The sequence below is a fragment of the Balaenoptera physalus genome (genome assembly GCF_965194825.1).
Source record: "Balaenoptera physalus genome assembly, chromosome: 5".
NCBI classification, from domain to species: Eukaryota; Metazoa; Chordata; class Mammalia; order Artiodactyla; family Balaenopteridae; genus Balaenoptera; species Balaenoptera physalus.
Genome location: NC_138884.1, coordinates 79,181,011 through 79,207,332, shown reverse-complemented (window position 1 = coordinate 79,207,332; position 26,322 = coordinate 79,181,011). Strand labels below are relative to the sequence as shown.

The following is a 26,322-nucleotide window of genomic DNA, read 5'->3' as shown; positions in this document are numbered from 1 at the left end:
GCACAGCAACGAAGACCCAATGCAGCCAGAAAAAAAAAAAAAAAAACACATAGAAAAAAGCATGCATTTACCTGCATGCTCCATTTTCCATCCTTCTTATTTCCTTTTCAATATCTGGTACAATCACATTGGGAATGTTTACAAAAGAGCGCCGTGTATTGATGATAATTTTCTTCATGGTTAGCTTAATAGGTGAGGAGAAAAAAAGTCTTGTTAGTAGGAAGACTTTTTATATACTTACATATGTAATCAAAAGTTTCACTCTACCATTCTTCTAAGGCTGAAATAACAATCTTATTTCCAGTTATATGTAGGAATTATTTTTTAATAGAATACAGTCATGATCCGAGCACTTAATTATCACTAGTCAGGTTTTTGTGTATTTTTTTAAATTCAAGGGTTTTGTGTATTTTTTAAAATTCAGAGGTGTAGCACCCTTTTTTTTTTTTTTAATTTGGATTTACTCCAGCTTTGAAATATTTAGGCAATGTAGGTGTGGAACAAAACTATAGGGACCTCACAGGCACATCCAACAATTAAGTAACAATGAAAGGCAGTAAAATAAAATACCAAAATGGGTGCAATCAACTGTGAATTTCTACAGGCATTCCGGAAAAAAAAAAGGGTCTCAAGTGGTATTCAAATTTTGGAGTGAATAAAGATACAACTGATCCACATTTCAACAAGTCCCCCTAAATTATTCTGATATACATAGCGCACAGCTTCCCGGGCAACCACTTCAGGCGTCAGGAAAACGCCAAGAACAAAGTGATCCTGAACTCCAAATCTGTCCTGGCAGCAGGTTCCAGCCCAGCTTCAGGCAACATGAATGGCACGTGGGCACACTCGCTCTTGCCTTCTTTCCTGAGGCTCTGCCGGCGTCCAATGACAACGTCCCTGCACCCATGACTGGCCCCAAGTACTTCACCTGGCCTTCAGTGTGCTGCCGTGACGTGGCCTGGAACTTGGAGAAGTCCCTGGTGCGCCCCAACAATGTGCCTGTGCACGGGTACAGCCACTGCTTTCCAACCAGGGACATGGAGCCCAACGTTGAAGCCCTGTCATCCCGAGGGCCCAGCTGTGCCCAGGATGCTCATGCAACCCCTGCTGCTTGGCAGTCACAGCGCTGCCCTCTGGGGATTTCATCTCTAAGGGTGTTTCCTCCAAACATGGAGGTGCATGGAGATAACACCTGATGTCCAGGAAAATGGGCCTAGATGGGTGCTAGGTATCCATCCCAGCCTCCCCTCTCCCAGACCAAGGCTCCCCACTAATAAAGTGCTAGGTGTCAGCAGAAAAACAAAAGGACACTGTGGGTTTTTTAAAATGTTGCTGTTTCAGTAAACAAAGAATGTTGCCTGCCATTCCAGTAAACAACAGATGAATGTTGCCCGCTATCCAGCCATCAGCCACTGCAGTCGCCAGGGTAGGTGCGCCCTGGGGGGAATTCAGGATGGAGAAAACAGGACACTGGCCCTAGATAGTTAAGATGCATATCAAAGGAATGATTTCAATGAGCCCAGACTCTTGCATCTTCCCATACAAAGAAAAGCACTAAAATCATTAACTTGAGAAGTCTGTTTTTTTGTGATTAGCAGTCATCTTTTGATGTTCGACTACATGATTTTTTTTTCTTTTTCCCAGCAAAAACTCCTATATATTCTTGTTCTTCCCTTACCTCTTTGGATCAGTCCCTCAGAGTTATCTGAGAGGTTGCCTTCCCGGACTATAGTCCTCAGTAATGTCCCCGAATAAAATATAATTCTCAACTTTTAAGTTGTGTGTTTTCTCCAGTCGACAAAACAAAAACCCAGTATCTGTTCACGGGCTCCAAGAACACCAGCTCTTGTACTGAATGTCACTGGCTATGGTCCTGCTGATGAAGACCCAAAGAAGGCCAACATGCTGAGAGGACGACTGGGGTGCTGGACAACTTCAGCAGGTACCAAACCTCCACCGAATCCTCTGTGGCTGGTTATCCATCCATCCCTCCCCTCCACCACAACACACACCCCCTAACCTGCACTCCCAGGTTTTTATTATACAGATTGGGGATTTTTCCTTTGTTATTTTTCTACCACCGATCTCTGGGTTTTGGAGGGAAACTTGCCCTTTGTTATGAATAAAATAGAAAAGCAAAAACCAAAAAAAGAAAAAGAAAAAAATCATTTGATGTGGGAAAATGTAAAAAGCACACTTCATTCCTTAAAACATTACATCTTCCAGTGAGGATAGCCATAAATAATGCTCTTTATTTCACCCTAGTAGTCATACAAGTAATGAAAACAACTAGCAGCCAGTAGTCAATAAATAGTAAACAGAGAATTTTTGTAATGTCTGTTAATAAAAGTGTGCACATATTTTAAAATGTAATTAAAGTAAGTTTTAAAGAGACAACCACTTTAAGAAGAGAAGTGTTTCATTGACTCCTTTTCAGCAACAGCATGGATATTCTGGTTATATTTATAGCATGCTGGCTTCCTATTGTCATCAATCACCACCCCTTCTGGGAGAACCCGTGCCTTATGATTAGGAAAAGGAGAATATATGATTATTTCATCCACCACAACATAGAAAAAACTACGTGAGTAAAAAAGATTAAACAAGGACAACTAATATTATCCAATATGTCAGAATGAACCAAACCTGGGCTTTGCTTGGACCTGAAGAAAAAAAGAATCACTTCCCTTGTCCCATAATTTCTTGTTGGCCTAAGGTGCTCTACATAGGAAAATACTTTTTTTTATAACACACAATCACTTTTTAATACATATTCACTCTAGGAAAAAAGAAAACAGAAAATATAAATAGAAAAATAAAGATACTCAAAATTCCACACCAGACCGTATAATTATTTATCAACACATTTTCTCCACTGCTTTTATGGTTTCCTTTTTCACATTTAGATTTTAATCTATCAAATTTATTTTGGTGTAAGGTGTGAGGTAGGGATTCAACTCTATATTTTCTAAATGACTAGTCAATACTATAAATAGCACTAAATCAATAACCAATAGCCCATCCTTTCCCTACTGGTTTGAAATGTCATCATTCTAAATTTGCCTTGCCGACCATAAAGATTTTGATGGAGTTTGCATTAAAATTATAAAATAAGTTGGGAAATTATTTTCCTTTATGTTTTTGAAAAAGTTTCTACATATAGATCCTACGTTTTTATTAATTTCTAGATGTTTTGTATTTTTGTTTCTATTAAGATAGTTAAGATAGTTTTCCCTTGATTTTTAACTCATTGCTTTTGCTATATCATAAAAATATTTTATTTATTTATTTATTTTGAAACCAGCCAACTTAACTGAGCTTTACAAAAATTATTTCTAATAGTTTTTCTGTTAAATAATTTCTGTTTTCAGTAATGCAATCATAGTATTTACACAAATTATTCTTTCCTCTTTTTCATGAGGTATTTAGCTTTGATGTCTAGTTACCTTGACTAAAAATTCCAGAACGTAACAAGTAACAATCTTTTTTTCTTTTTTTTTGCCCACGCAGCATGCAGGATCTTAGTTCCCTAACCAGGGATCAAAACCGTGCCCCCTGCAGTGGAAGCACGGAGTCTTAACCACTGGACCACCAGGGAAGTCCCACAAGTAACAGTCTTGATATCTTGATATCAAAACTGTCTTAAGAGATACCTAGTGTGGTTCTTGGCTTTATGAGAATGTTTTAGAGTTTCATTCTTATGCATATTGCTGACTGTTGGCTTAAGAGAGATGTTTGATTCATGTTACAGAAATCTCCATTTATTCATATTTTACCAATTTTTAAAAATTAGATATTGGAATAAATGTTGATTTTTATTAAGGCTCTCTTCCTTTTATAGAAATAATCCTTTTCCTTTTAATTTTCCCTATTAACATGATGAGCTACTTTAATAAATTATTTTAATAGTTATGGAATAAACTGCTCTTGACTATGGTAAGTTCTTTTCATATGTATTGAATCCTAGCTGCTAATATTTTATTTTTAATTTTTGCGTTAAAATTTTTTTCATGTATTAAAGGTAAAATTTGTAGTTTGAGAAAGGATTTTTAATAGTAATTGTTGATTCTTTTCATATACTTTTCAACTCTTTTGGTCTCATAGGATTGTTAACAAGACATCTGAAAAGAACCAAAAAATTCTTCTTTTAGAGAATTCATTGCTTTGCTGGTTTTCAAACATGAATCTTTGAATAAAAATTTGCAAATCAAAAGGAAACAACTGCTTTTAGAAAGTAAGTTTCAGATTTCATTTTTAAATGAATCATAAAAATTTCTCCCTGAGGCTTCTCTGGTGGCGCAGTGGTTGAGAATCTGCCTGCTAATGCAGGGGACAAGGGTTCGAGCCCTGGTCTGGGAAGATCCCACATGCCGCGGAGCAACTAGGCCTGTGTGCCACAACTACTGAGCCTGTGCGTCTGGAGCCCGTGCTCCGCAACAAGAGAGGCCGCGATAGTGAGAGGCCCGCGCACGGCAATGAAGAGTGGCCCCCACTCGCCGCAACTGGAGAAAGCCCTCGCATAGAAACAAAGACCCAACACAGCCATAAATAAATAAATAAAAATAAATTAAAAAAAAAAAAAGTTAAAAAAAAAATTTCTCCCTTATGTGAGGCTGTAAAAAAACTTCACAAAGCTAAAACAAAGCAAACGATTGAGAAAATCTTATGAACAATTCAGGCAAAATTAACTTGGAACATAAACTATGAATGCCCAGGAAGCAGTCAGGCTCTGACTTGGGTTTGAAACCTGCCTCTACCACTTATTTGTTGTATGAACTCAAGTGAGCTTTTTAACCTCACTGAGCCTTAGTTTTTATCTTTTTCATATCAAATAGCAGAAAGATATGCTGTGCACCCACACACACACAAACCCACACATACAAACATAATTAATTATGAGGCAGAGGTTTTCTAAATTTAGTATGAATGATACCTGTGAAGCTTGTTTAAAATGCAGATTCCAGGGCCCTGCCCTCAGAGTATGAATGAGGAATGACATGGGCCACAGGAATCTACAATTTTATCAAACACCATTAAGTAATTCTGTTTCAGTTCCTGTATCACACTTAAAGAAACATTACTCTGGGCTTCCCTGGTGGCGCAGTGGTTGAGAATCTGCCTGCCAATGCAGGGGACACGGGTTCGAGCCCCGGTCTGGGAAGATCCCACATGCCGCGGAGCAACTGGGCCCGTGAGCCACAACTACTGAGCCTGCGCGTCTGGAGCCTGTGCTCCGCAACGAGAGAGGCCGCGACAGTGAGAGGCCCGCGCACCGCGATGAAGAGTGGCCCCCGCTTGCCGCAACTAGAGAAAGCCCACGCACAGAAACGAAGACCCAACACGGCAATCAATCAATCAATCAATCAATCAATCAATAAATAAATATGTTCATGAAATGTTAAAAAAAAAAAAAAAAAAAAAGAAACATTACTCTATGCTATTGGCCCTTGGTGCACGACCCCAGTCATATCTGTATTTCTGAATACAGTAGTGGGAAAGCTAAAATAATGGTCAAGAAAGGCTTCAAGGCAGGAGGAGGAGGAGGAGGAGGGGGAGGGGGAGGAGGAGGAGGGGGAGGGGGAGGAGGAGGAGGGGGAGGGGGAGGAGGAGGGGAAGGACAAGGAGGGAAGGAAGGAAGGAAGGAAAGAAGGAAGAAGGGAAGAAGGAAAGGAAGAAAGAAAGAATGAGGGTCTATATTGGAAAAAAGTGAAACTATATTTTCAGATAAAATGATAGTATATGTAAACAACACTTAAAAATCTATAGAAAAATATTAGAACAAATAAGTGAACTTAGCAAGGTCACATGACAAAAAGTCAATGTAAAAAGAGTTCATTTTATTTCTGTATGTTAGCAATGAATAATTAGAAAATGAAATTAAAATGAAACATATACATTCCAAGAAATGAATGTCTATGTCCAATTCAAGAAATAAATACTATGTACAAAGTTCTCTGCCAGATGCTGTCAGAAAGAAGCCCAAATATGATTATGGCCCTAAAGAGCTCGCAACTAGTATTGGGGAACAAGACAAGAGCACCACAGTGAATAAAAGGTTGGGGACCCATAAAAGAAACTAAAATAAGTGTAAATAATTGTCAGTCACGTCTTCAATTTCAAAGATTATTTTTTCTTTGCTTCAAAATTAGTGAAATATTAATATATTAAAATTATTATTTTAATAGTGTTTATTATGAGAAAAATTTGATAGCTGAAAAAAGGGAAATTTGGACACAGAGGGAAGACTGTGGGGATACACAAAGAAAACACTATGTGGAGATGGAGGACTTGAGTGGTGCATCCACAAACCAAGGAATACCTGCGCTGCCAGAAGCTAGAAGAGAGGCGTGGAACAGATTCTTCCCTCGTGCCTGCAGAGGGAGCATGGCCTCACCAGTTTCTTGATGTGGTACTTCTGGCTTCTAGAACTGAGACGATAAATCTCTGTCGTTTTAAGCCAATACAGGGTGAAAAGGGATCTGGAGGGTCAAACAGCTGCTATCCAGCACACAGAGATGGCAGGCCAGGGGTGCTGTGGGACCCAAGGGGAGATGTACCAAATCCCCTGCAGTGAGCTTGAGATAAAGCTTCCTGAAAAGGCAAGGCTGGAGAGATCTTGGACAAAGAGCAGGTACCTGTCCAGCATACCACAACGTGGAGCAACATGCTAGGTAGAAGCAGCAGCAAGTACAGAAAAACAAACATGTGAGAGAGCAGGGTGCCTTCAGGAAACCACAGCAGATCAAATCATGAAGAATACGGTTCTGTGAGTAAATGACAAGAAAAGAGGTGGAGAGGAAGGCAGGGGTTGATTCACTACCTGCATTGGATGCTCTGTTACCTTAACAAGGATGAGGAGTCCCTGGAGGATTCCAAGTGGGGCCATGTCCAGTTTTCCAATTGGGTGAGGCAACAGAAAAGAGCTGGGGTAGGAATCTGTGGAAGGATTACGGGTATCCCTGGGTCCCAACTGATGCAACAGTGTACACGGTGCTGTGATCTCTCACCATGCCTAGTAGTTCAGGTAGGAAAAAGCCCAAAAGGCAGATACCTGGAATGATCTGAGATTGGGGTCAGCAGTTGGGGTGGAGGGACAAGGGGGCAGAGGAGGTAAGGAGAGACTCATCTAAATAAAAAATCACAGACCTTAAGCTGAAGGAGGGACGGGATGATAGGAAGGAAGGATTTATTAGAAAGTTGAAGATCAAGGGGACAAATATCTCAATAAGGTTGAAGAACAGGTTTAGTGAGAAAGAGAGTAAGAGCTGGAAACAGAGGAAGCTGTGTTCAGGAAATAAGATGCTGTACTAGAGGTTACAATGGTGGAGGTGAAGCACCTTGGAGTCAAGGACTCAGGTGACCACGGTGGAGAGGCTGAAGCAAAGGGAAGAAAAGAACTTGTGAAGTTAGGGACCCAGACGTCTCGGATGCATCCTATTTCATAGCTGTGGAGGCTGCCCAGAATGACAGTGAGACCAGTAGGAAAGGGACATCTGAACGGTAGGTGCCATATTATTTGATGAATGTGGAGCAGCAATTGGCAGGTCAGCAGATGCCCAAGACCAGCTCCAGTGGGAAGAGAGTGGAAAAAGAAAAGGGTGTAGTGAAGGATTTAGAAGAGGCAGTCGAGAGGTCGGAAAATGTCAGCTTCTTTCTAAGTGGATCAGGTGTGCCTAGTCTGTGCATCATCCGAATCTGTCCAAATTCTAAACAGTTCTTCAGACTTGAAGTGAAATATTTCTGATTGCTTTGGGAAGAACAACTCTGGGAAGTGTTCATGAGTCCTTCCCACCTGAGTATGACAGATTTAGGCAGGATGAGAACAGGCAAGTGAGAAAGAACTTCTACGTGTTGCCCATTCTCTGCATCAGTCCACCTCTTTCAGCCTCTGTTACTCACTTTGAGACCACAGAAACAAAGAGACAAAGGTAAGAAATGTCTATGGAGAGCCTGCTACAGGTCAGGCATTACATCAGGTTAGCATATTTAATTCACATAAGAATCTGAAGCATGGCTTTATCTTCTCCATTTCACAGGGGAAGATATGAAGCTCAGAGAGGATAAAGGATTTGCCCAGGGTCATATGACCACGCTGGTATGCACAAACAGGTTGCAAAGCTCAAGCTCTTTCCTGCACTGCTCAGAAAAGGCGTGATATAGGAACTCAGTCACCAATGGCCCCAAATGACACTTGTTTGTCCCTGCTTCATTCCTATCAGTGCGGGTTTCTCCACAGAAGTGTGCTTTTTGGATTCAGTCAATTATTTACAATGCAATGATATAAACTCAAAAAGCATGTCTTAAAACATTGACTTAAGCAAAAGGGTGGCCTTGGGGGTATTAACTTCCAGTGATATCCTTGAGGAGCCCAAGCCACCCCCAAATAATAAACTTTAAAAAAAAACAAAAAAACAGTTGATTTGGTAAATAAATATAGCTTTAAAATAAGTTCCTAGTGCCTACCAGATGGCTGCCCTAAGCCCTTACTGTGTAGAAATTCTGAATCCACCATTAGCCCTAGGAAAAATACCAGAAAGGATTGTCCTGTAATTTCACTAGACTGACCACTTTAAGAGAAGGGCTACTTTTTGTATTGTGTTTCATTCATATATATCCTTAGCTTTAAGAACAGTGCATTGAACCTAGCAAGTACCCAATTATGTTTGTGGAAAGAATGAATGAGTAAATGAATTAATGTAGGTCAAAGGGAGCAGGGCTGGAAATGATGAGGAAATGAATCCAAATCATCTCTGATTTGCTACTACTCCAACCTCTTTTTTAAAGTCTCCTTCCCCACTTCCTCTGTTTATCACTTTCTCCCAACCCATAAAACCCTGGTGCAGCGAGTCAGGACTGTAAGGACACTTGAAGCTGATGATCCTGCAGCCACTAGAAAGGTGGCATGGATATGGAGCTCACTTTTTCATCAATTAGTAGTAAGTTCTAGACTGCCAAAGCGCCAGAGTGCCCCAGCACTCTGCCCCAGCAATTTTTCCCGCTGTGTCCTTCCATTTATAGTAGTAGGACCACATATTACATAGAAATTAGTAATATGCACAGTCCCACATTCAACATCCTGCGCTGCTGAGAAACAAACAGGATCGTACTTTCACCCATTTTCTTCCATAAAGTTCTACCTTCACTTCGAGGCAGGTGTCTCCCAACTTCACATAAGCAGCCCTGACCACCTTCCTTGGCTCCTATACTATATTTCACTCATTAATTCACTGCAAACATTTTGAATACCTCCTATTAGCCAAGCTCCTTTCATTTACTTTCTGAAGCAGCCACTTCAGAGCCCTGTGTCCAGTGTGTCCGAAAATGGACTTTCACTTCTTTCCCTGTCAAACCAGCTCTTCTTCCTGACTTGGCTATTTCTGGTTGTAGAATCATTGTTTTTCATGTACTTAATTCACTGAAAACTTGGAGTTCATTATCTTTAACTCTTTCCTTCCCACCCAGTCACTCTGTCGAGTCTTAACATACCCTGTTTTGCAATTGCTCCGCCTACACTCCCACTTTTTCATTTAATTATCACTAAGGTTTGTTAGGTGCTTGTTACCTCTTATCTTTGACTAAGTCTGTTACCTGATTTATTCATCCCCAGCCTCACCCACCCTCCAATTCATCCTGCAAAGTACTCCCAAATTAATCTTCTTAAGGAGCATATACTATCATATTCTTGTTCTAGAACCTTCAAGATTTCACCATTGTCTACTGAATTATTACCCTTTCTTCTGCAACGGAGTCCTGATCTCCCTTCCTCCCTCCCTCTCACTTTCTTCCTCCACATTTATTCCTTCCAAAAAGACAGGATGAAATACTATATAGTCATTAAAAATAACAAAATACTTCTAGATGAACAGGTATTAAAAGTTCTTAAAGATACAGTATATTACCATACATAGGAAAAAAAAAAAATATATATATATATATATATTCATGTGTGTTTGTGTGCGCAGAGAGAGAAAAAGATGCAACAAGAAAGTGGTAACAGTGATTTCCTGCCTCTGAAGAAGGCAAAACATGGATGAGACTGGGCAATAAGCGTAGAAAGGAGTATACTGTATTTTCTGAATATTGTATGATGTAAATTAATGACTTAGTGGATATGCATAGTGACCCCCATTTCAAAATGCAAAACAGTATAAAAATTATATTATCCATACTTCTACCACCAGGAATTTACGTTAACTTTTATCTTTTGTCAAATTTGCTTCCCCACCTTTGATGGCATGTGAAAAACAATAAAACTTTATAACTAAAGTTAAAGCCCTTTTATCAAGCTGCCACTTCCCAGTTCCAACCTTGTCTTCCCTCTACCCTCTACCCAGAAGCAACCACTACTGCAAGTTTGATGTGTATCCTTCCAGCCCATTCCACCCTTTTACATACTTACATAAGCATCCATAACCAATGCATAGTTTGGGACATGCTGTTTAAGTGTGTAAAGCAGTATCTTCCCCTGTGTATAATTCTGCAACTTGCTTTTTCACTCAAAATTATGTTTTGAAAATGATCTATGCTAATATACATAGAGCCATTTCATTTTATAATATCGTTTGTTAACATTGTAACATATATGTATCATATTTTGTTCCTTTTTTCTATTCGTCCTTCCTCTTGCTATTAATGAAAGATTGGTTCTTTCCAGTTTTTTTTTGCTATTCTGAGCAGTGCTGCAATAAAAATCCTTTGCATCCTTAGACACTTGTACAAGAGTGGCCCTTATGTCTACATCCAGAAGTGGAACTGCTAATTCTAGTTTCAGTTTATGAGAGCCAGACAAATTGCTGCCCAAGGTTGTGTATCATTTTACATTCTGTGAGCTCTATACAGGTATATTATTTCCCCCACACCTTGACCGACCCTTAATATTGTCAGATTTTAGGGGTTTTTTTTCCCCAGTTTGATGAGACAAATTTCTTTGCACTATGGCTTTTGATTTGCATTTACTAATGAAGTTGTACAAACTCTCATGTGTTTATTAGTTATTTGGATTTCTTCTTTGTGAATTAGAAGTTTATATTCTCAGGCTTCCCTGGTGGCGCAGTGGTTAAGAATCCGCCTGCCAATGCAGGGGACACAGGTTCGAGCCCTGGCCCGGGAAGATCCCACATGCCGCAGAGCAACTAAGCCTGTGCGCCACAACTACTGAGCTTGAGCTCTAGAGCCCGCAAGCCACAACTACTGAGCCCACGTGCCACAACTACTGAAGCCTGAGCACCTATAGCCCATGCTCGGCAACAAGAGAAGCCACGACAATGAGAAGCCTGCTCACGGCAATGAAGAGTAGCCCCCGCTAACCGCAACTAGAGAAAGTCCACGTGCAGCAACGAAGACCCAACACAGCCAAAAATAAATAAATAAATTAATTAATTAATTAATTTTTAAAAAGAAGTGCATATTCTTGGTCCATTTTTTTTTTTCAGTTGAGTTCTTTCATCCATTCAACACATATTTAATTCCTGCTATGTGTCAGGCATTATTATTACCCCTAAGGGAATATGTACCCCCTGGTCCTCTATTAATTGCAACTTAATTTTACCTTTCTGAATTAAGCATAAGATTCTGCGATCTACTAATGCCATTCATGTACTTTACTAACATGTAAATCCCTTAAATCATTTAGCAACAAATATTTGTTTACCAGTGTGTGGCGTACAAAGCAATCTAACTTCTATATTCTCATTTAATTATCATCACAACTATGTTGTGATTCATAATGGACTGTATTATGTCACCCAAGCAGTGAACTACTTCTGGATAAAATTGATAACTGAACTGAGGAATTCAGCTGGCAAGGCTGGCAGAGTTCAGAGACTTTAAAGCATCATCTTTAAACAAAGACAGTTGTGTATTACACAGCTCAGAGCATCCACACCACTTAATTATTTGAAGATAGCCAAAGATGATTCGACATGTATGAGGATTCCTGGGTATTGGTGCTTTCTGGAGTAGAATTCTTTGTGAATGTCCCAAAAGACTGGATAAATGATATACTTGGTATTTATACATTATTTGTTATATTGGCACTAATAGGTAAATATGTACTTTTTAAAGATAAATGATGCTCTCCTCTCCATCAGTGCAAAGCTTTTTGAAAGAAGGTACTCTAATCTGCTGATGCAACCAGTAAAATTCAGGCCTCATAAAAAAGTGCAGAATAATATGCAGTAAACTGTAAATAATAGTTACCTCTGGAGGCTAGATTTCTGTATTGTTTGAATTTTATACAATGAACACAAATTAATTTTATAATAAAAGGATAAATTTTGTTATTTTTCTTCAAAAGAACATTATTTAACAACTTCTAGAAATCTTTGTAATATACTGTTAAGCAGAAAAAGCAGATTGTTAAGCACTATTTATAGCGTCATATTGTCTTATTAAAAATTGTGCATATGTGCATGGAAAGGATAAACACTTTAATGTTAAACGTTAAGTTTTTAGTGATGGGAATCATCATTTTTGCATTCTTCTTTGTATTCTTCTGTATTTTCTCCTAATTTATTTATTTATTTATTTATTTATTTATTTATTTATTTAAAATGTTTATTTATTATGTTTATTTTTGGCTGTGTTGGGTCTTCGTTTCTGTGTGAGGGCTTTCTCTAGTTGCGGCAAGCGGGGGCCACTCTTCATCGCTGTGCGCGGGCCTCTCACTATGGCGGCCTCTCTTGTTGCGGAGCACAGGCTCCAGACGCGCAGGCTCAGTAGTTGTGGCTCACGGGCCCAGTTGCTCCGCGGCACGTGGGATCTTCCCAGACCAGGGCCCGAACCCGCGTCCCCTGCATTGGCAGGCAGACCCTCAACCACTGCGCCACCAGGGAAGCCCCCTAATTTATTTTTTAATGAGAAAAAAAGGTAGTATTTTAAATGGGATTTTGTTTAGTAGCAAAAATAATGCCTGCATTTTTGCTTTAAAATAAAGTTTTCCAGTCTTTGCCCAATCTCAGTATCCAACTGCAGAGCTAAGGTTATTTCTTACTATTTAACAATGCTCCCAGAGCTGTGTAACCATCCAGAACAGGCTTTGCTGGCTCTGCAACAGAGAGGTGGCCAGTGCCTGAAAACAACCATCTCCTGCTTGGCAGACACTTAGGTTCTGGCCCCAGCTCTTCACCAAATTGCCAGCGAGACCTTGACAGAGATCTTTCTGAGCTTCAGTTTCCTCTTCTGTAAGGTGGAGATGCTAATACCTGCCCTGCCTACTATAATGATTCTCTATAGGGAGCTAATGAAAAATATACACAAAGCAATATTGAAGACTGTGAAGATTTATACAAATGCAAGTTGACGATGTTGTTATATAACCTCCAAGCTCAGAGAGAGAGAGACAATGGTCAACTTTCTTATGGAGACAAAGAGAGCTAACATGCTTAAAATAATCTTTCTTTAACCCCTCCCTCCTTGAACTATCACTTTGAGAAGTCAAATCTGTCAAAGCAACTATTTAATTATTATCATTAGACGATCATAAGCAAACTGTAATTCTCATGAAAACTATAATAGAACTGACACAATACTGTTGCTATGTGTGCCCATAGCAAACACAAGGATGGGTCCGGGCTGTTAAGCCAATTGTTATCAACTTACAGAGAAAACACAACACTTTCTCAGAAAGAACAATTTCACTGAGGGGGTCATTATTATCATAGCCATTATCATCACCTTTACAATCTACAGAAAATTTACAAAGCAGCCATCATTAAGCAAAATCTCAGTTAATCAAAAGGCGATTAATAAAACCATCGAATAACCAAATATATGTTCCAGACTCCTTTCTTTAGTCAAAACATTTTACAAGAAAACACAGTGATATAACAGAGTGATTTAAATGCCAGAAAAAGTAAGCATCATAAGAACAAAAATTGCTACTCCATTCCTAGTGACCAGAACTAGGAAAATTTTTCAAATAAATTTAAAGTATTGATTATAACAATAAAATCATATATATTATAACCCTGGGGCATTGCAAGACCCTACATCATCAAAGAAAGTTTTCTCTAGAATCAATATGTTATACTAATCAAGGGTAAGAATGAAGACTTTCCACAATGGGTGGAAGCCTTAATGCATTATCCTTCCCACTTTCCCCATTGAATCAGAAGTATTCCGAATTCTAAAAATTGACCATAAAAATTAATAAATTCTGATTACCTGAAGGTTTCCTTGCCTTTTAAGTTAGGGTACCTCACTCAAATATTTGTTCCATGATGGAATTTCTCAGGAAATGCATGCTGATAAGAAGTCTTTTGGGAAAGTCTAACTTAGGGTTCCATCTTCCATAAAATCTATTGTGATTTTACCATCCATTATATGTACTGACCATATTTGAAATCATTCCATTAGCCATAAGCATTTACTTCCTTGTACATACATCTATGTTTGCATATGAATGTCCCACTTTCCCAATTTTTCTCTAAGCTTCCTAAGGGCAGAGAACTTTCTTTTTCTCTTTATATCCCCTGGGACAAAGCAAATACAAACTTTTGATGGAAACAGTAAAGGTGAGTAAACATATAAAAAGACAAATAAATACTTAGAACCCAGCACTGGAAGTCCCCTGGACTCTAATAACACAGAAATTTTGTCAGTCACAATGAGTATTTGAAAGTTAGGATAATTTTTTTCCTGCTTCTCTTACAAATCTATATCTTATGCCCAAAAGAACACATTAAAAGTGCTGATATTTTTACTTGAAACAATTTGAAGATAACATAATCCAATCCTTACTTAATTAATATTTTTATGCACTCTCATGTGGGGCTGCTCACAAGTCAGGCTATCTTATATTATTCCTTTGTTACTCTAAAAAGGAAAAAAAAAGGATTGCTCCTTTACTTCCGTAATTCTGCTGATGTGTGAGTACGGCACTGCCTGGCTCCCAATCAAATTTATTTTGTCTTTTGATGAGGAAACTGTCCTTTCCATGAATGCTGCCAGCAATACAGTGACCTGTCCTAATCTATATGTTTGGATTGAGAACTTGAAAATGTAGAGTAGCTGTTATAATTATATGGATGTCATTTCTGTGACTTTGAAGTAAAAAGTAGAATAACTTGTATTCTGCATTAAAAAAAAATAATATTTTTGCTTCTCAGTACTTGTTGAGCATGTGCTATGTGTCATGTAGCTTGCTGCGGTGTGAAGGCGAGAAAGAAAAGAGGAAGGATGGAATGCTAAGACAGGATTCCAGCCCTAAAGAAGTTAACAAGAGAACACTGTAAGTAATAAAAATTCAATATGACAATTTTATGTGTACAAAGGCCAACTCTGTGGAGTTGGGAGATTCATGAAAAGCCTTCCAAAGCAGGGAATATGTAACTGGGTTTTGAAGGATGAGTACTACCTTTGCTAAGGTAGTAGAGGAAATGAGCATTCTTAGCAGAAGAAACAACATGTGAGGAAGGTAAGGGATGAAGAAAAAAGCAAATATTTCTAATGGCTGGGATTAGGATGCCTGGGTGCTTGTGGCTTCCCCTCAGCACTCACATAATATGGAGCACTTATCATGAGCGCACCGACCCACTATTTTATCATGATCCAATTATCAGTGTCTTTCCCACCAGACTTGAGAGCAGGCACCAATGAGCTCTGATTTTGTTTCCAGCACCTTACATAATGCCTGGCTCATAAGGAACATCCAAAAATGTTTTGCTTTACTTTTGTTATTTATTTTATTGCACAAACACTACTCTCAAAAAATAAACATCTACACTCCATCATGATTTTAATGATCACATTTAAATTACTATTGCTACAACAGTACAATGTGTACATTTATTAGTCCCAATTGCCTTTAGAATAATTTTATCAAGTTCCCAAGAAAACAATATGCTTTAAAAAGAGATTTCATTCGATTTATGGATTAATTTGGGGAGAATCAACATACTTAGTATATTAAAATATTTGATCATCTGACAAGTGATGTCTCCTCATTTACTGATGGCTTTTAAAGTCTACTTTGTAAGTAGACTTTGTAAGTCTTTATAATTTTCATTAAATAAGCTATGTACATTTCTAATTAAATGTATTCCATGTATTTAAATTTTGTATTTATAAATAAGATCTTTTTTATTATATTGTCTAACTAGTTGCTATTAATTTATAGGAGAGCTATTAATTTATATATTTATTTTGTAGCCTATCACTTTATTGAACTTTAGTTTTAATAGTTTTAAATTGATCCATTTGCGTTTTCTAGGTAAAGATTAATATATCCACAGGTAGTGATAATTTCATCTCTTCAAATTGTATATCTTGTTTCTTTTTCTTATTTCGTTGTGTTGAGTAGAAGTTATAGAACGCTGTTAAATAATAGATACTATATCCTTCGCTTGTTTCAGTCTCTAGAATTTCTCCTATTTTGCCCACTGATTTCAGATAAATTTTCTTTATTGTGTTAAGGAAGTTTTCTTTTATTACTAATTTGCTATTTTATCAAGAATATATGTTAAGCTTCACCAGTTACCTTTCATCAGCTAAAGCTAAATGAATCATTAAAGCCAAGTTGATTCGTACTTCGGAACATTTGTAACATTTGAGAACTATTAGGTGTAATTATAAGCACTTGTTCCACACTATGAGTATCTATATTACCATAGTTCAAGATCTTGGCACGGTGGTTGTCTGCTGATGGGAAGGTACATGCTGTTTTTCCTTTAAGGGAATGTAGGAAAGTACCAGCTGTTTATTAGCACCATAGCCAAAACTTAAAATATGATTGCCTAATTCCCACACACTCTTACCTTAGGTGAAAGCCTCTGGCATTATGTGGATTTATCCCTTTGACCCATTGATGGGGACACAGTAGGAAACAAAGCAAAGTTTCTGTCCAAGACAATCACCGGCACAGAGTAGGTACTAAATAAAATCTTTGTTGAATAAATTAACGAGTAAAAAATATTTAAGGTACAGTGGCTTTTTGGAGGTGGGTTTTGGACCCCCTTTTAAAATGTCCATAATTTTTAATCGATTTAATTTTTAATTTAAACTTAGACATCTGTTTATGCAGAAAATAATCTATTTCATCCAAACTTTTAAGTTTTCAGCCCTATTAAACTTCATAGCTTAAAAAATTACCTCCATGAAAAAGAGAAAGATTTGCAATAGCTGTTTTGCTATTATTTTCAGCTAAAGACTTATTTGATATTTCTCCCCCCACCATTTTTTTTTATTTCTAAGGGGTAGGGTCCTTAATTTAAATTTTACTTATTAATTTCTAACTTTATTTGACTGTGACCAGAGAACGTAGCCTGTATACTTTTTTGCCTTATTGAGATTATTTTTGTGATCAATATTTATAAATCCTCCAAGAGTAGAGTAAAGAGGGTGCATTCTCTATGGGCTATAAAGTGCAGTCAATAACTATTAGGTCTTTTATTGACAGTTAACACCCTGATGCTTTACCACCACCCCCCATTCTCTTTTGTCTGCCTGCTTCATCTAACAAAGACATGAGTGAATAATGTTCATAGAAAGAATGCTAAGTGAAAGAATGAATATAGTAGAACAAATTGATTCAGGGATATATAAACAGAAAAGGTCAAAAAGTGAAAAGCCAATTATAAGATATGTATTTATCAGTAGGAACATTCTAAAAGCTTGATTTAATAATGTCTAACCCTCTGATATAGAATGAAATCACAAATATTTAAAATCCTGTAATCCTGCCACAACAAAAATGATATGGAGTAGTTTTTGAATGTATAAAAATAAAACTGTCAAGTAATTGATAAGTTTTTAAAAATCTAATTAAAATATACATTCTTATCATGGGGAAGTAAAAGAAGGCAAGGTGATTTAAATTCTGGCTCCATCACATAATACGAATATGTTGCCTTGAGGGAGCCATTAAACCTCCTTAGACCACTTATCTCTAAAAGGGGGTGTGCAGGTTGTTATAATAATGCTTATAAAGTACTTAACACTTGAGAAGTTCTTAAGTGTCTCCAATGAGTTGAAGCTCATATTTTCAGGAGTTAATTTTTTGTGAAGATTTATATGAATTTGACAGTGTTCTACCTTCAAATATTTTAAAGAGAAAGAAAACCTAGTATATGATACTTCCTTTGGGGAAAGACACATCTGCCAAAGGTATTGTTTTGACTTCTAAAAATGAACGTGAAGATAAACACCAAGGACCTACTGTATAGCACAGGGAACTATATTCAATATCTTGTAATAGCCCATAATGGAAAAGAATCTGAAAAAGAATACATATATATATATATATATATATATATATACACAAACACATATGTAAATCAACACAACATTGTAAATCACCTATACTTCAGTTTTTAAAAAATGAACTTGAAACTTGCAGAAAGGTAGTATTTACTATGTTGTGATATTCAGATTAGCAAAACCATATTGCCAGGCCTTATTTATTATTTTTAACTAAAATAGCATCTTTAACTAAAACTGTATTTAGTAGAATATTCATTTATCTGTCAAAAAAACAGAGAAATCAATAAAAATACAACCATCAGCTGTAACTAGAAAGCATGTAACATGAAAAACAAAGCAAATGCTGATGCTTTAATAAATCAAAACAGAGGTATAAACATATGTGAAAATACAATTGTAATTACCACTGAGTTCTTACCTTTGGTTGATTAAGCAATATATCTGTATCTTCTAGAAATGCAAGTCAGTGGTGTATCCTAAACAAACAGGGATATAGTGTAAATCTGAACATTGTCAAAATCGAGGTCCTAATTTTTTTAAATAATAAATATGCTGATCTTTTTCCTTTCTTTAAAGATGTACAAACGGCTAGTTTTCTTAATCATTCCCAAGGAAAGAAACAGTCCTGTGGCAGTGACAAAGGAGGATTTTCATGAGTCAGTATTGGATTTGCGGATTTATATACAGATGAAAATAACAGCAAATCACCGTTATCCTTGGCTACAGCCCAAGCTCATTAATATGTGTGAGAGTTAGGGATAAAAGGGGTTTTCTCAGAACTACACCTCTTAGCAAATTTGCAAGTAAACTTAACCAAAGGTAATATTGACTGATGAATTTTATTGAAGTTATATTTTCAATTCACCCAGCGTTACAATCTGGAAAGAATTATCTAGGTTTTTACAAAGTGTGGCTAAATTTTTAAATACAGTGCCATCATAAAAAAAACTACTGAAATACAAATAGGGTGCACTTATTTATTCATTGGTCTGTTTATTGTGTGTTTTGTGGAAGAACCGCATGTCTGAAACATAGCTGGTCAGAAATAAAATAGGATGAGTCTGAGCTTCCCTGAAAGAGTAAGTCATACTTTAGATGTGCAAAAAACATTAAGATATGCCAGTCCGTGTCTAAATGTTATTCTAATGACCTAAAAGTAAATTTCCCTCAGAATTTTTAATGAAATATTTGACAGTGTATATACTCACAAAACTTTTTTTTCTGATGTATTAGCCACCGAACAACCCAGTAACGTTTACTGCCTCAGTTAAACGGCTTCAGATTCCAGTGGGGTTAGTAAGCTCTCAAAAGAGGAGATACCCAAGACGCCTGGCAAAGAAAATTAGCAGAGTACTGAGTAATTTCAGAAAATTGGCTTTTGGGTTCCAGAATTTTAAAAATAATATTTTATTTCTAGTTATAAAATAAAGCATGCTTCATAAAATTTGGACAATACAGAAAGGAAGAAAATAAAACATATATTCTTACCATTCTGAGATAATCAATATTAACATTTTGGTTTATACACGTATAAATATAACTGTACCCATATAATTTTTAAATAAAGTAATTCTGATTTCATTTATTATCATTTTTATATTACTTAATATCAATCTAAAGCATCCTTTTTAAGACGGCATAATATTCTATCATAGTCCATTATTCCATGATTCATTGATTGATTTTCTTGTCATTGGATATTTCCTCTGGTTCATTTCAAAATGAATGTTCTTATTCTTAAATTGTTATGTACACCTGTGATTATTTACTATTTTCTTAGAAATGAGATTACTAGGTTAAAGTGTATTATCATTCCTATTACTTTAAATTTGTATTGCCAATATAATTTCCAGAAAATCTGTGTTAACCTGTTTGATTTTATAAAGTTAAATAAGTATAATTCACTTGTAATTTGTTGACTTCTTTCAATTTTTCACTCATCAATCAATATTTTACCAAATACACTATTTTGACTTAGTTTTTTGCAATCTTGTGGTTAAACACAACCCTTTAAGCTGCTAGGGTGTGTGTTTTTGATAAATCAACTCATTGTAAACTTCCTCCAAACTAACCAATGTGGCCACTTGTGTCACAATTTACCTTTATGCTAAAATGTTATTGTGTCAGTCTCATTATATTATGCTCCTCTTTAAGCAGAGTTGCATAATCTGCTTAGGAAAATAAGCCACTTGCTCTGAGTAATATTGCTGGACCTTAAACCCATCTCTATGAAATTACTTGTAAATATTTCAAAAAGCACAAAATGGTGATAAATGTTAAAATCACTGGTGTAAAGGAAAATAAGTAATGAATAGACAGACAAAGAGAAATTCTCAAGACAGGAAGGAATTTAACTTTTCTCAATGCTAAATAAATGACTTAAATCCCAAAACTGTGATACAGTATCTGTTTCATTTTATAGAGGAGGAAATGAAGGCTGGGAGATGAAGTCATTTACTGAGGGTCACAATGGGTAGTATAGCATCAGTTAGCTGTGATTCACACCCAGATAGGGTTGCCAGATTTAGCAAATAAAAATACAATATAAGTGCATCCCCAATATTGCACAAGACAAGCTTATACTAAAAAATTGTTTGACGTTCGTTTGAAATTCAAATCTAACTGGGTGTTCTGATATTTTATCTGGCAACCCTAAACCAAGGCCTAGCTAACCCCAGAGCACCACACTGCCTTAGTGATCTGGAAGGTAAGAACATGAAAAATCAGGTCAAGTCACCCATTTTAGCAACATGTCTCTAACAGCAATGGCAAAGAGCACCATACATGAGAAACACTGTTGTTTCTCACCAACTGTGATTCAATGTCTCATCTATAAGTTGGTCACACCTGTAAACCCTTTAGCACATTACTTGCACAGAAGTGCTCAGAACTGATAGTTTTTATTATTACCTTTCATCTTATGTCCTTCACATCTAAGAACTTTTCTCCTTGAAATATTTTAAATGCTCCTTAATCACCTAATTGGCATCTATCATTCATGAAAGTACTCAGACCCTCTGTAGACCTCCTTAATATACTTAGTTAGATATTACTTCCTGGAAGTAAGGGTTTTCAGAAAATTATACTTGTTGTCTAAAATGAAAGACCCTTTTGTTCTTAAACTCAATGTTCACTTTACACCTGCCTCTCTTATACCAACTATAGCCACCTACCTTCCAGTGGCGTGGTTTCTGTGACACCATGCTAGGTTTATATGAGGAGATTTTGGAGCCACAGGCCAGGTTTGAACCTCAGCCCCACCGTTCACTAGCTCTGGGACTCGGAGTATGGTAGTGAACCTCCTGGGCCTCAGTTTCAGTCGCCATGGAATGGGCATGATAATATCTTGCAGATATGTTCTGAGGATTAAAATGAGATATAGTAATATGAAGAATTTATTACACTTCCTGAAGCATGGTAAACACTTGATAAGTGACTATTACCATAATTTTTAAAAGACAAATAGCAGAGGTAAGCTTTATTTTACAATAATTAGTTTACTGTCATAAAGTTGCATGTTTTCTTTTAAAAGTTGAACATACATTTTCTTGGAAATTCCCTGGTGGTCCAGTGGTGAAGACTCTGTGCTTTCACTGCCGAGGGCCCGAGTTCGATCCCTGGTTGGGGAACTAAGATCCCACAAGCCACGTGGGGCAGCCAAAAAAAAAAAAAGAAAGAAAGAAAGGAAATACATTTTATGGTTAGGAAGTATACTAGCGTTATTTAGAGCAATCTTTTTTAGTCTTACCTCATACACGAAAGATGTACCTAAAACAAATATACCTAAAGATAAAACAAGATGACAAGATTAGGAACTTGCTCCCACATACAGCCATGGGCTATTCATTTCATCATGGATTGCTTGTTATTTGAAACTCTCTTAAATGATTCAATGAATTAAATAAAAGAGTTGGAGCAATAATTCTAATAACGTTTCTTCCTCCTGCCAGCTTAACTCCTGGTTGACCTCATAAAACTTCATAGAACTGGCCATTATAAAATAGCTCTTCCCCCAATGAATCACACACAAACACTCAGGAAATTCTTCACCTCTTTGAATGACTCATTTGTTTTGTTTTATCTCGAATGCACCTTCTCTTACTAGCTCTCACACTTCCTTCATGCACTTTTCCCATCCAAAACTGTAAATAAGGATGAACTGAATATTTTTGATTCTTAGGATGACACTTTTTAGTTGTGTAGTCTTGGAAAAATGATTTAACCTTTCTGAGCCTCAATTTCCTTATCTGTAAAATGGAAATATAAAACCTCCCTCAGTAGGTTTTTGTGAGGCAAAATTGAGCAAAATTATAGCGTATGATACAAGAGGACACAATAATGTGCTCTCTCTTCCTTTCACTTTCCTCTAAACTGGAGCTTCTCAGCATATTGCTTAGGCCTTACCTGTATTCAACATGTTGCAATTGAACTTTTGATAGCCAGGTACATGTGGCTATTAAATAACTAACAGGTAAAGATACAGAGCCATTATTTATACCTTGTTTCTAAATAATTTATTGTATAATTCTAGCAGAGTGTGACCAAATGAAATAATTCATTTCTGTTGTTTTTAAATGTAAGTCTGTGTTTTCTGTGTAGAGTACTTCACAATGTGAAATAATAATCCTTCAGAAAGGCATAGAACTCATTCAACATGTAATTCCCGAGCACCACACTGTGCTGGGCGCTGTTCTAAGGTCTGTGAGCACACGCAAGCCCTTTCTTTAAAGATTATACACAGGAGGGAGACAGGCAAAGGAAGAGATGCTTACAACACAGCGTGATCAGGAGCTGAGGAAGCACATACAAGGAGCCCTAAGATTTGGGGAGGAAAGGAGCTGGGCGAGAAAACTTTCGGGGGAAAATGATCTCTTTGCTGAAATGGAAGGTAAGTAGAAATGTTGTTTTATATATACAACACACATACTAGGATATCTTTCTGATTTACCCAAGTTTAAAAGGGTAAGAGTATGTTTAATTTTGTTTTGTTTTCCCCTTCGAAGTATGATTAGCTTGACCCAGTCTATCTAGCAATGGATTTCTTTTCCTGGGACCTGCAGTAACCTTGACTGATAGAAAGAACAGAGCCACACTGGATTATCTGGTTAGTAGGCTACTTTTAGTCTGGTTGCCGGCCTTGCTTTGTCAGCTCCCTCTAAATCTTTATAATCCTATTTAAACTGCCTCTAACTATAGATGCTCATTTGCATGACATTGATTCTTTCGTATTTTCATTTCATAAATTGTGTGATTCAAGGGATTCTGGCTCTTGGTCCTAAATTATTAAATATTTGATAGTCTGTCTTCCAGCACACCAAGACCTGCAGTCAGAGTGGTCAATGATGTTTCCTCAGCACTTATAACCATAATAATTAAATCTCATGTAAGTAAGTCATTGTTTAATGTCTGTCTCCCCTATAAGAACTGTAAACTCCACGAGGGCAGGGACTGTGTCTGAGTTGTTCATTACTGTATCTCCAGTATCTAGCTCAATGCCATGCGTAGTCATTCATTCAACAGATATTCACTGCCAGGCTCCCATCTAAGCACTGAGAAGTCAATAGTAGATGTAACTAAGCTCCTGCCCTCGTGAAGTATACATTCTAATGGGGTAGGAAAGACAACAAACAAAGCAGTAAACACAGAAGAAGTCAGACGGTGAGTAGTAATATGATAAAGCAAAGCAGGGGGATAGAGAATGGTGTGGGGATGGGGCAGGACTGTTTTAGATGGGGTATTCAGGGAAGATCTCATCTAGCAGAGACCTCAAGGTAGGCACAGAGCTGGCCATGCCCAGTCCTGGGGGGAAGATCCTGCCTGGTAAGAAAACATGTGCCAAGCCCAAAGACAGGACTGTGCTTCCGGTATTTAAAGAACATCAAGGAGGCCAGGTGGCTAAGTTAGAGGAAGCAAGGGCAGGAGGGGTAGTAGTTAAGGTCTTAGAGGACAGATCACGTGGAGAACAGTTAGGAGGCTATCAGAGCAATTCAGTGAGAGATGGCAGTGGTGCAGACCAGGATGGCAGAAGTGGAGGTGATGAGAAGGGGATATATTTTTAAGATAGAGGCAATAAGATTTGCCGATTGATTGGATGTGGGCTGTGAGTGAAAGAGTGGAGTTAAGGTTGACTTTAGATTTTTTTAGACCTAAGCAACTAAAGAAGAGGTTGCAGTTTAATGAGATAAGAAGGACACCAAGAAGAACATGATGGGGATAGAGGGACATGGGGGGTTCTGTTTGGAAAATAAGGCATTAGTGCATGTCAGTGCCTAATTAATATTGAAATGGATGGATGAAAAACTTATGTATTTTCTTGTACTTGTACTTACTTTATTAATCAGGATTCCAGCAAGAGGAAGTGGAGGCTGTATAGTTCTGAGAGTAGCAATATTGATAAAGAGATAAACAGTAGAACTGCCTTTCACTGCCCTTTGAATGCAAAGGTTCTCAAACAAATTCCATTGGCAGAATTTGGGGGTCCAGGACCCCATGATACTGTAACATGATTTGGTATATACAGGAAAATGTGTTCTTTTCTGAGATGATCCATGATTTCCATCAATTTGCCTCCCCCAAATAGCTCATATGTATCAATGTACTAATTTAATATACATTTATTAAGTACCTGTTAACTCTTCTTTATTTAGTAAACTCAGAGTCCAAAATATGTAAAATGTGCAAGATTGAGAAAACGCTATTGTTCTTATTCAGTTAAGAAAAAAATAAGATCACTCACTATGAGAGGCAGTCTAGCTTAACAGTCAGGAATATCAGCTTAGGATGTTAGACACACTTTGGTTCAAATTCCAGCTCTTCAACTTGCTAGCTGTGTTACCTATATGGCAAGTTATAAAACTTCTCTATTTCTTATTATGTGATATCACTTACGTGTGGAATCTGAAAACCTGATACAAATGAATTTATTTTCAAAACAGAAATAGAAAATAAACTCCTGGTTACTAGAGGGGAAGCGGGGGAGGGATTAACTAGGAATTTAGGATTAACAGATACACACTATTATATACAAAAGAGCTAAACAACAAGAACCTACTGTATAACACAAGGAACTATATTCAATATATTATAATAACCTATAATGGAAAAGCATCTGAAAAATAAGATATATACACATATATACATATAAAACAATCGCTTTGCTGTACGCCTGAAACATTGTAAATCAACTATACTTCAATTTTCAAAAATGAAAAAAAAAGAACAAAAAAACCTCTATTTCTTAGTTAAAAGATCTATCTAACAACAAGGTCCTACTCTATAGAGCAGGGAACTATATTCAATATCCTGTGATAAACCATAATGGAAGAGAGTATAAAAAAAAAGAATGTCTATATGTGTATAACTGAGTCACTTTGCTGTACAGCAGAGATTGGGGCAACATTGTAAATCAAGTATACTTCAATAAAAAGTAAACAAAAGCTTTGAAACACACAAATATATACATGTATATTACATTATATACACACACACACACATATATATAAATATATATATATATATATATATACATATATATAAAATATAGTAAACTGTCTTCCACAAATGAGGTGCTCAATGTATGGCTAGATTTCTGCTAATGAGCAAACTAACTCCTTAATTATAATTTAGCTTCTCAGGTAAATTTGTTTACAGGGAGAAAACACACTAATTACAGATTATAAGCATCCAATCTGTAAAACCAGACCCACTGAATGAATAAATAAAATAGGATTTTAGAACCTACATAGCCACAGTCCTACCCCTAAGACTTGCACATACCAAGTTATCATCTTGCTATTGTAACTGAAATTACAAGACTCTTCATAAATTATTATGCAATTTAAAATAAATAAAATATGTATTATTATGTCTGAATTTAACTGACCTTAAAAATTGACAGAATTTTGATTAATTCTCTTATATGTCTAGAAGAAGCTGAGTAATGGAATTTTAGCACCTGACGGTAACAGCTGCTTGGAATATTGAAAAGTTAATAGACTTTGGAGTTAAGCTAATGTAGACTTGCACCCTGGCTCTGTCAATTAGCAACAGTATTGAGGTCTTGGGCCTCCGTTTTTTTCATGGGTATAACGGTAGGGATCCTTTTTATCAGTTTATGGTAATTAG

The 26,322-nt window shown here is 36.9% G+C and overlaps 1 protein-coding gene across 2 annotated transcripts in view; it reads right to left on the bottom strand.

The window, feature by feature from the left end:
* The window catches only part of CNGA1 (cyclic nucleotide gated channel subunit alpha 1), a 54,796-nt gene that overhangs the window by 15,215 nt on the left and 13,259 nt on the right, over window positions 1-26,322 (bottom strand). The window contains exons 2-3 of one of the 2 annotated variants that reach the window (XM_082462471.1): window positions 18,617-21,827; window positions 72-184 (exon numbers count right to left, since the gene is read on the bottom strand). In XM_082462471.1, the coding sequence (XP_082318597.1) occupies window positions 72-178 (107 nt within the window). In that variant the 5' untranslated portion in view covers window positions 179-184; window positions 18,617-21,827. Of the gene's footprint in view, window positions 1-71; window positions 4,590-18,616; window positions 21,828-26,322 lie in introns of those variants that run through there. The other variant, XM_082462472.1, reaches the window with a different exon arrangement.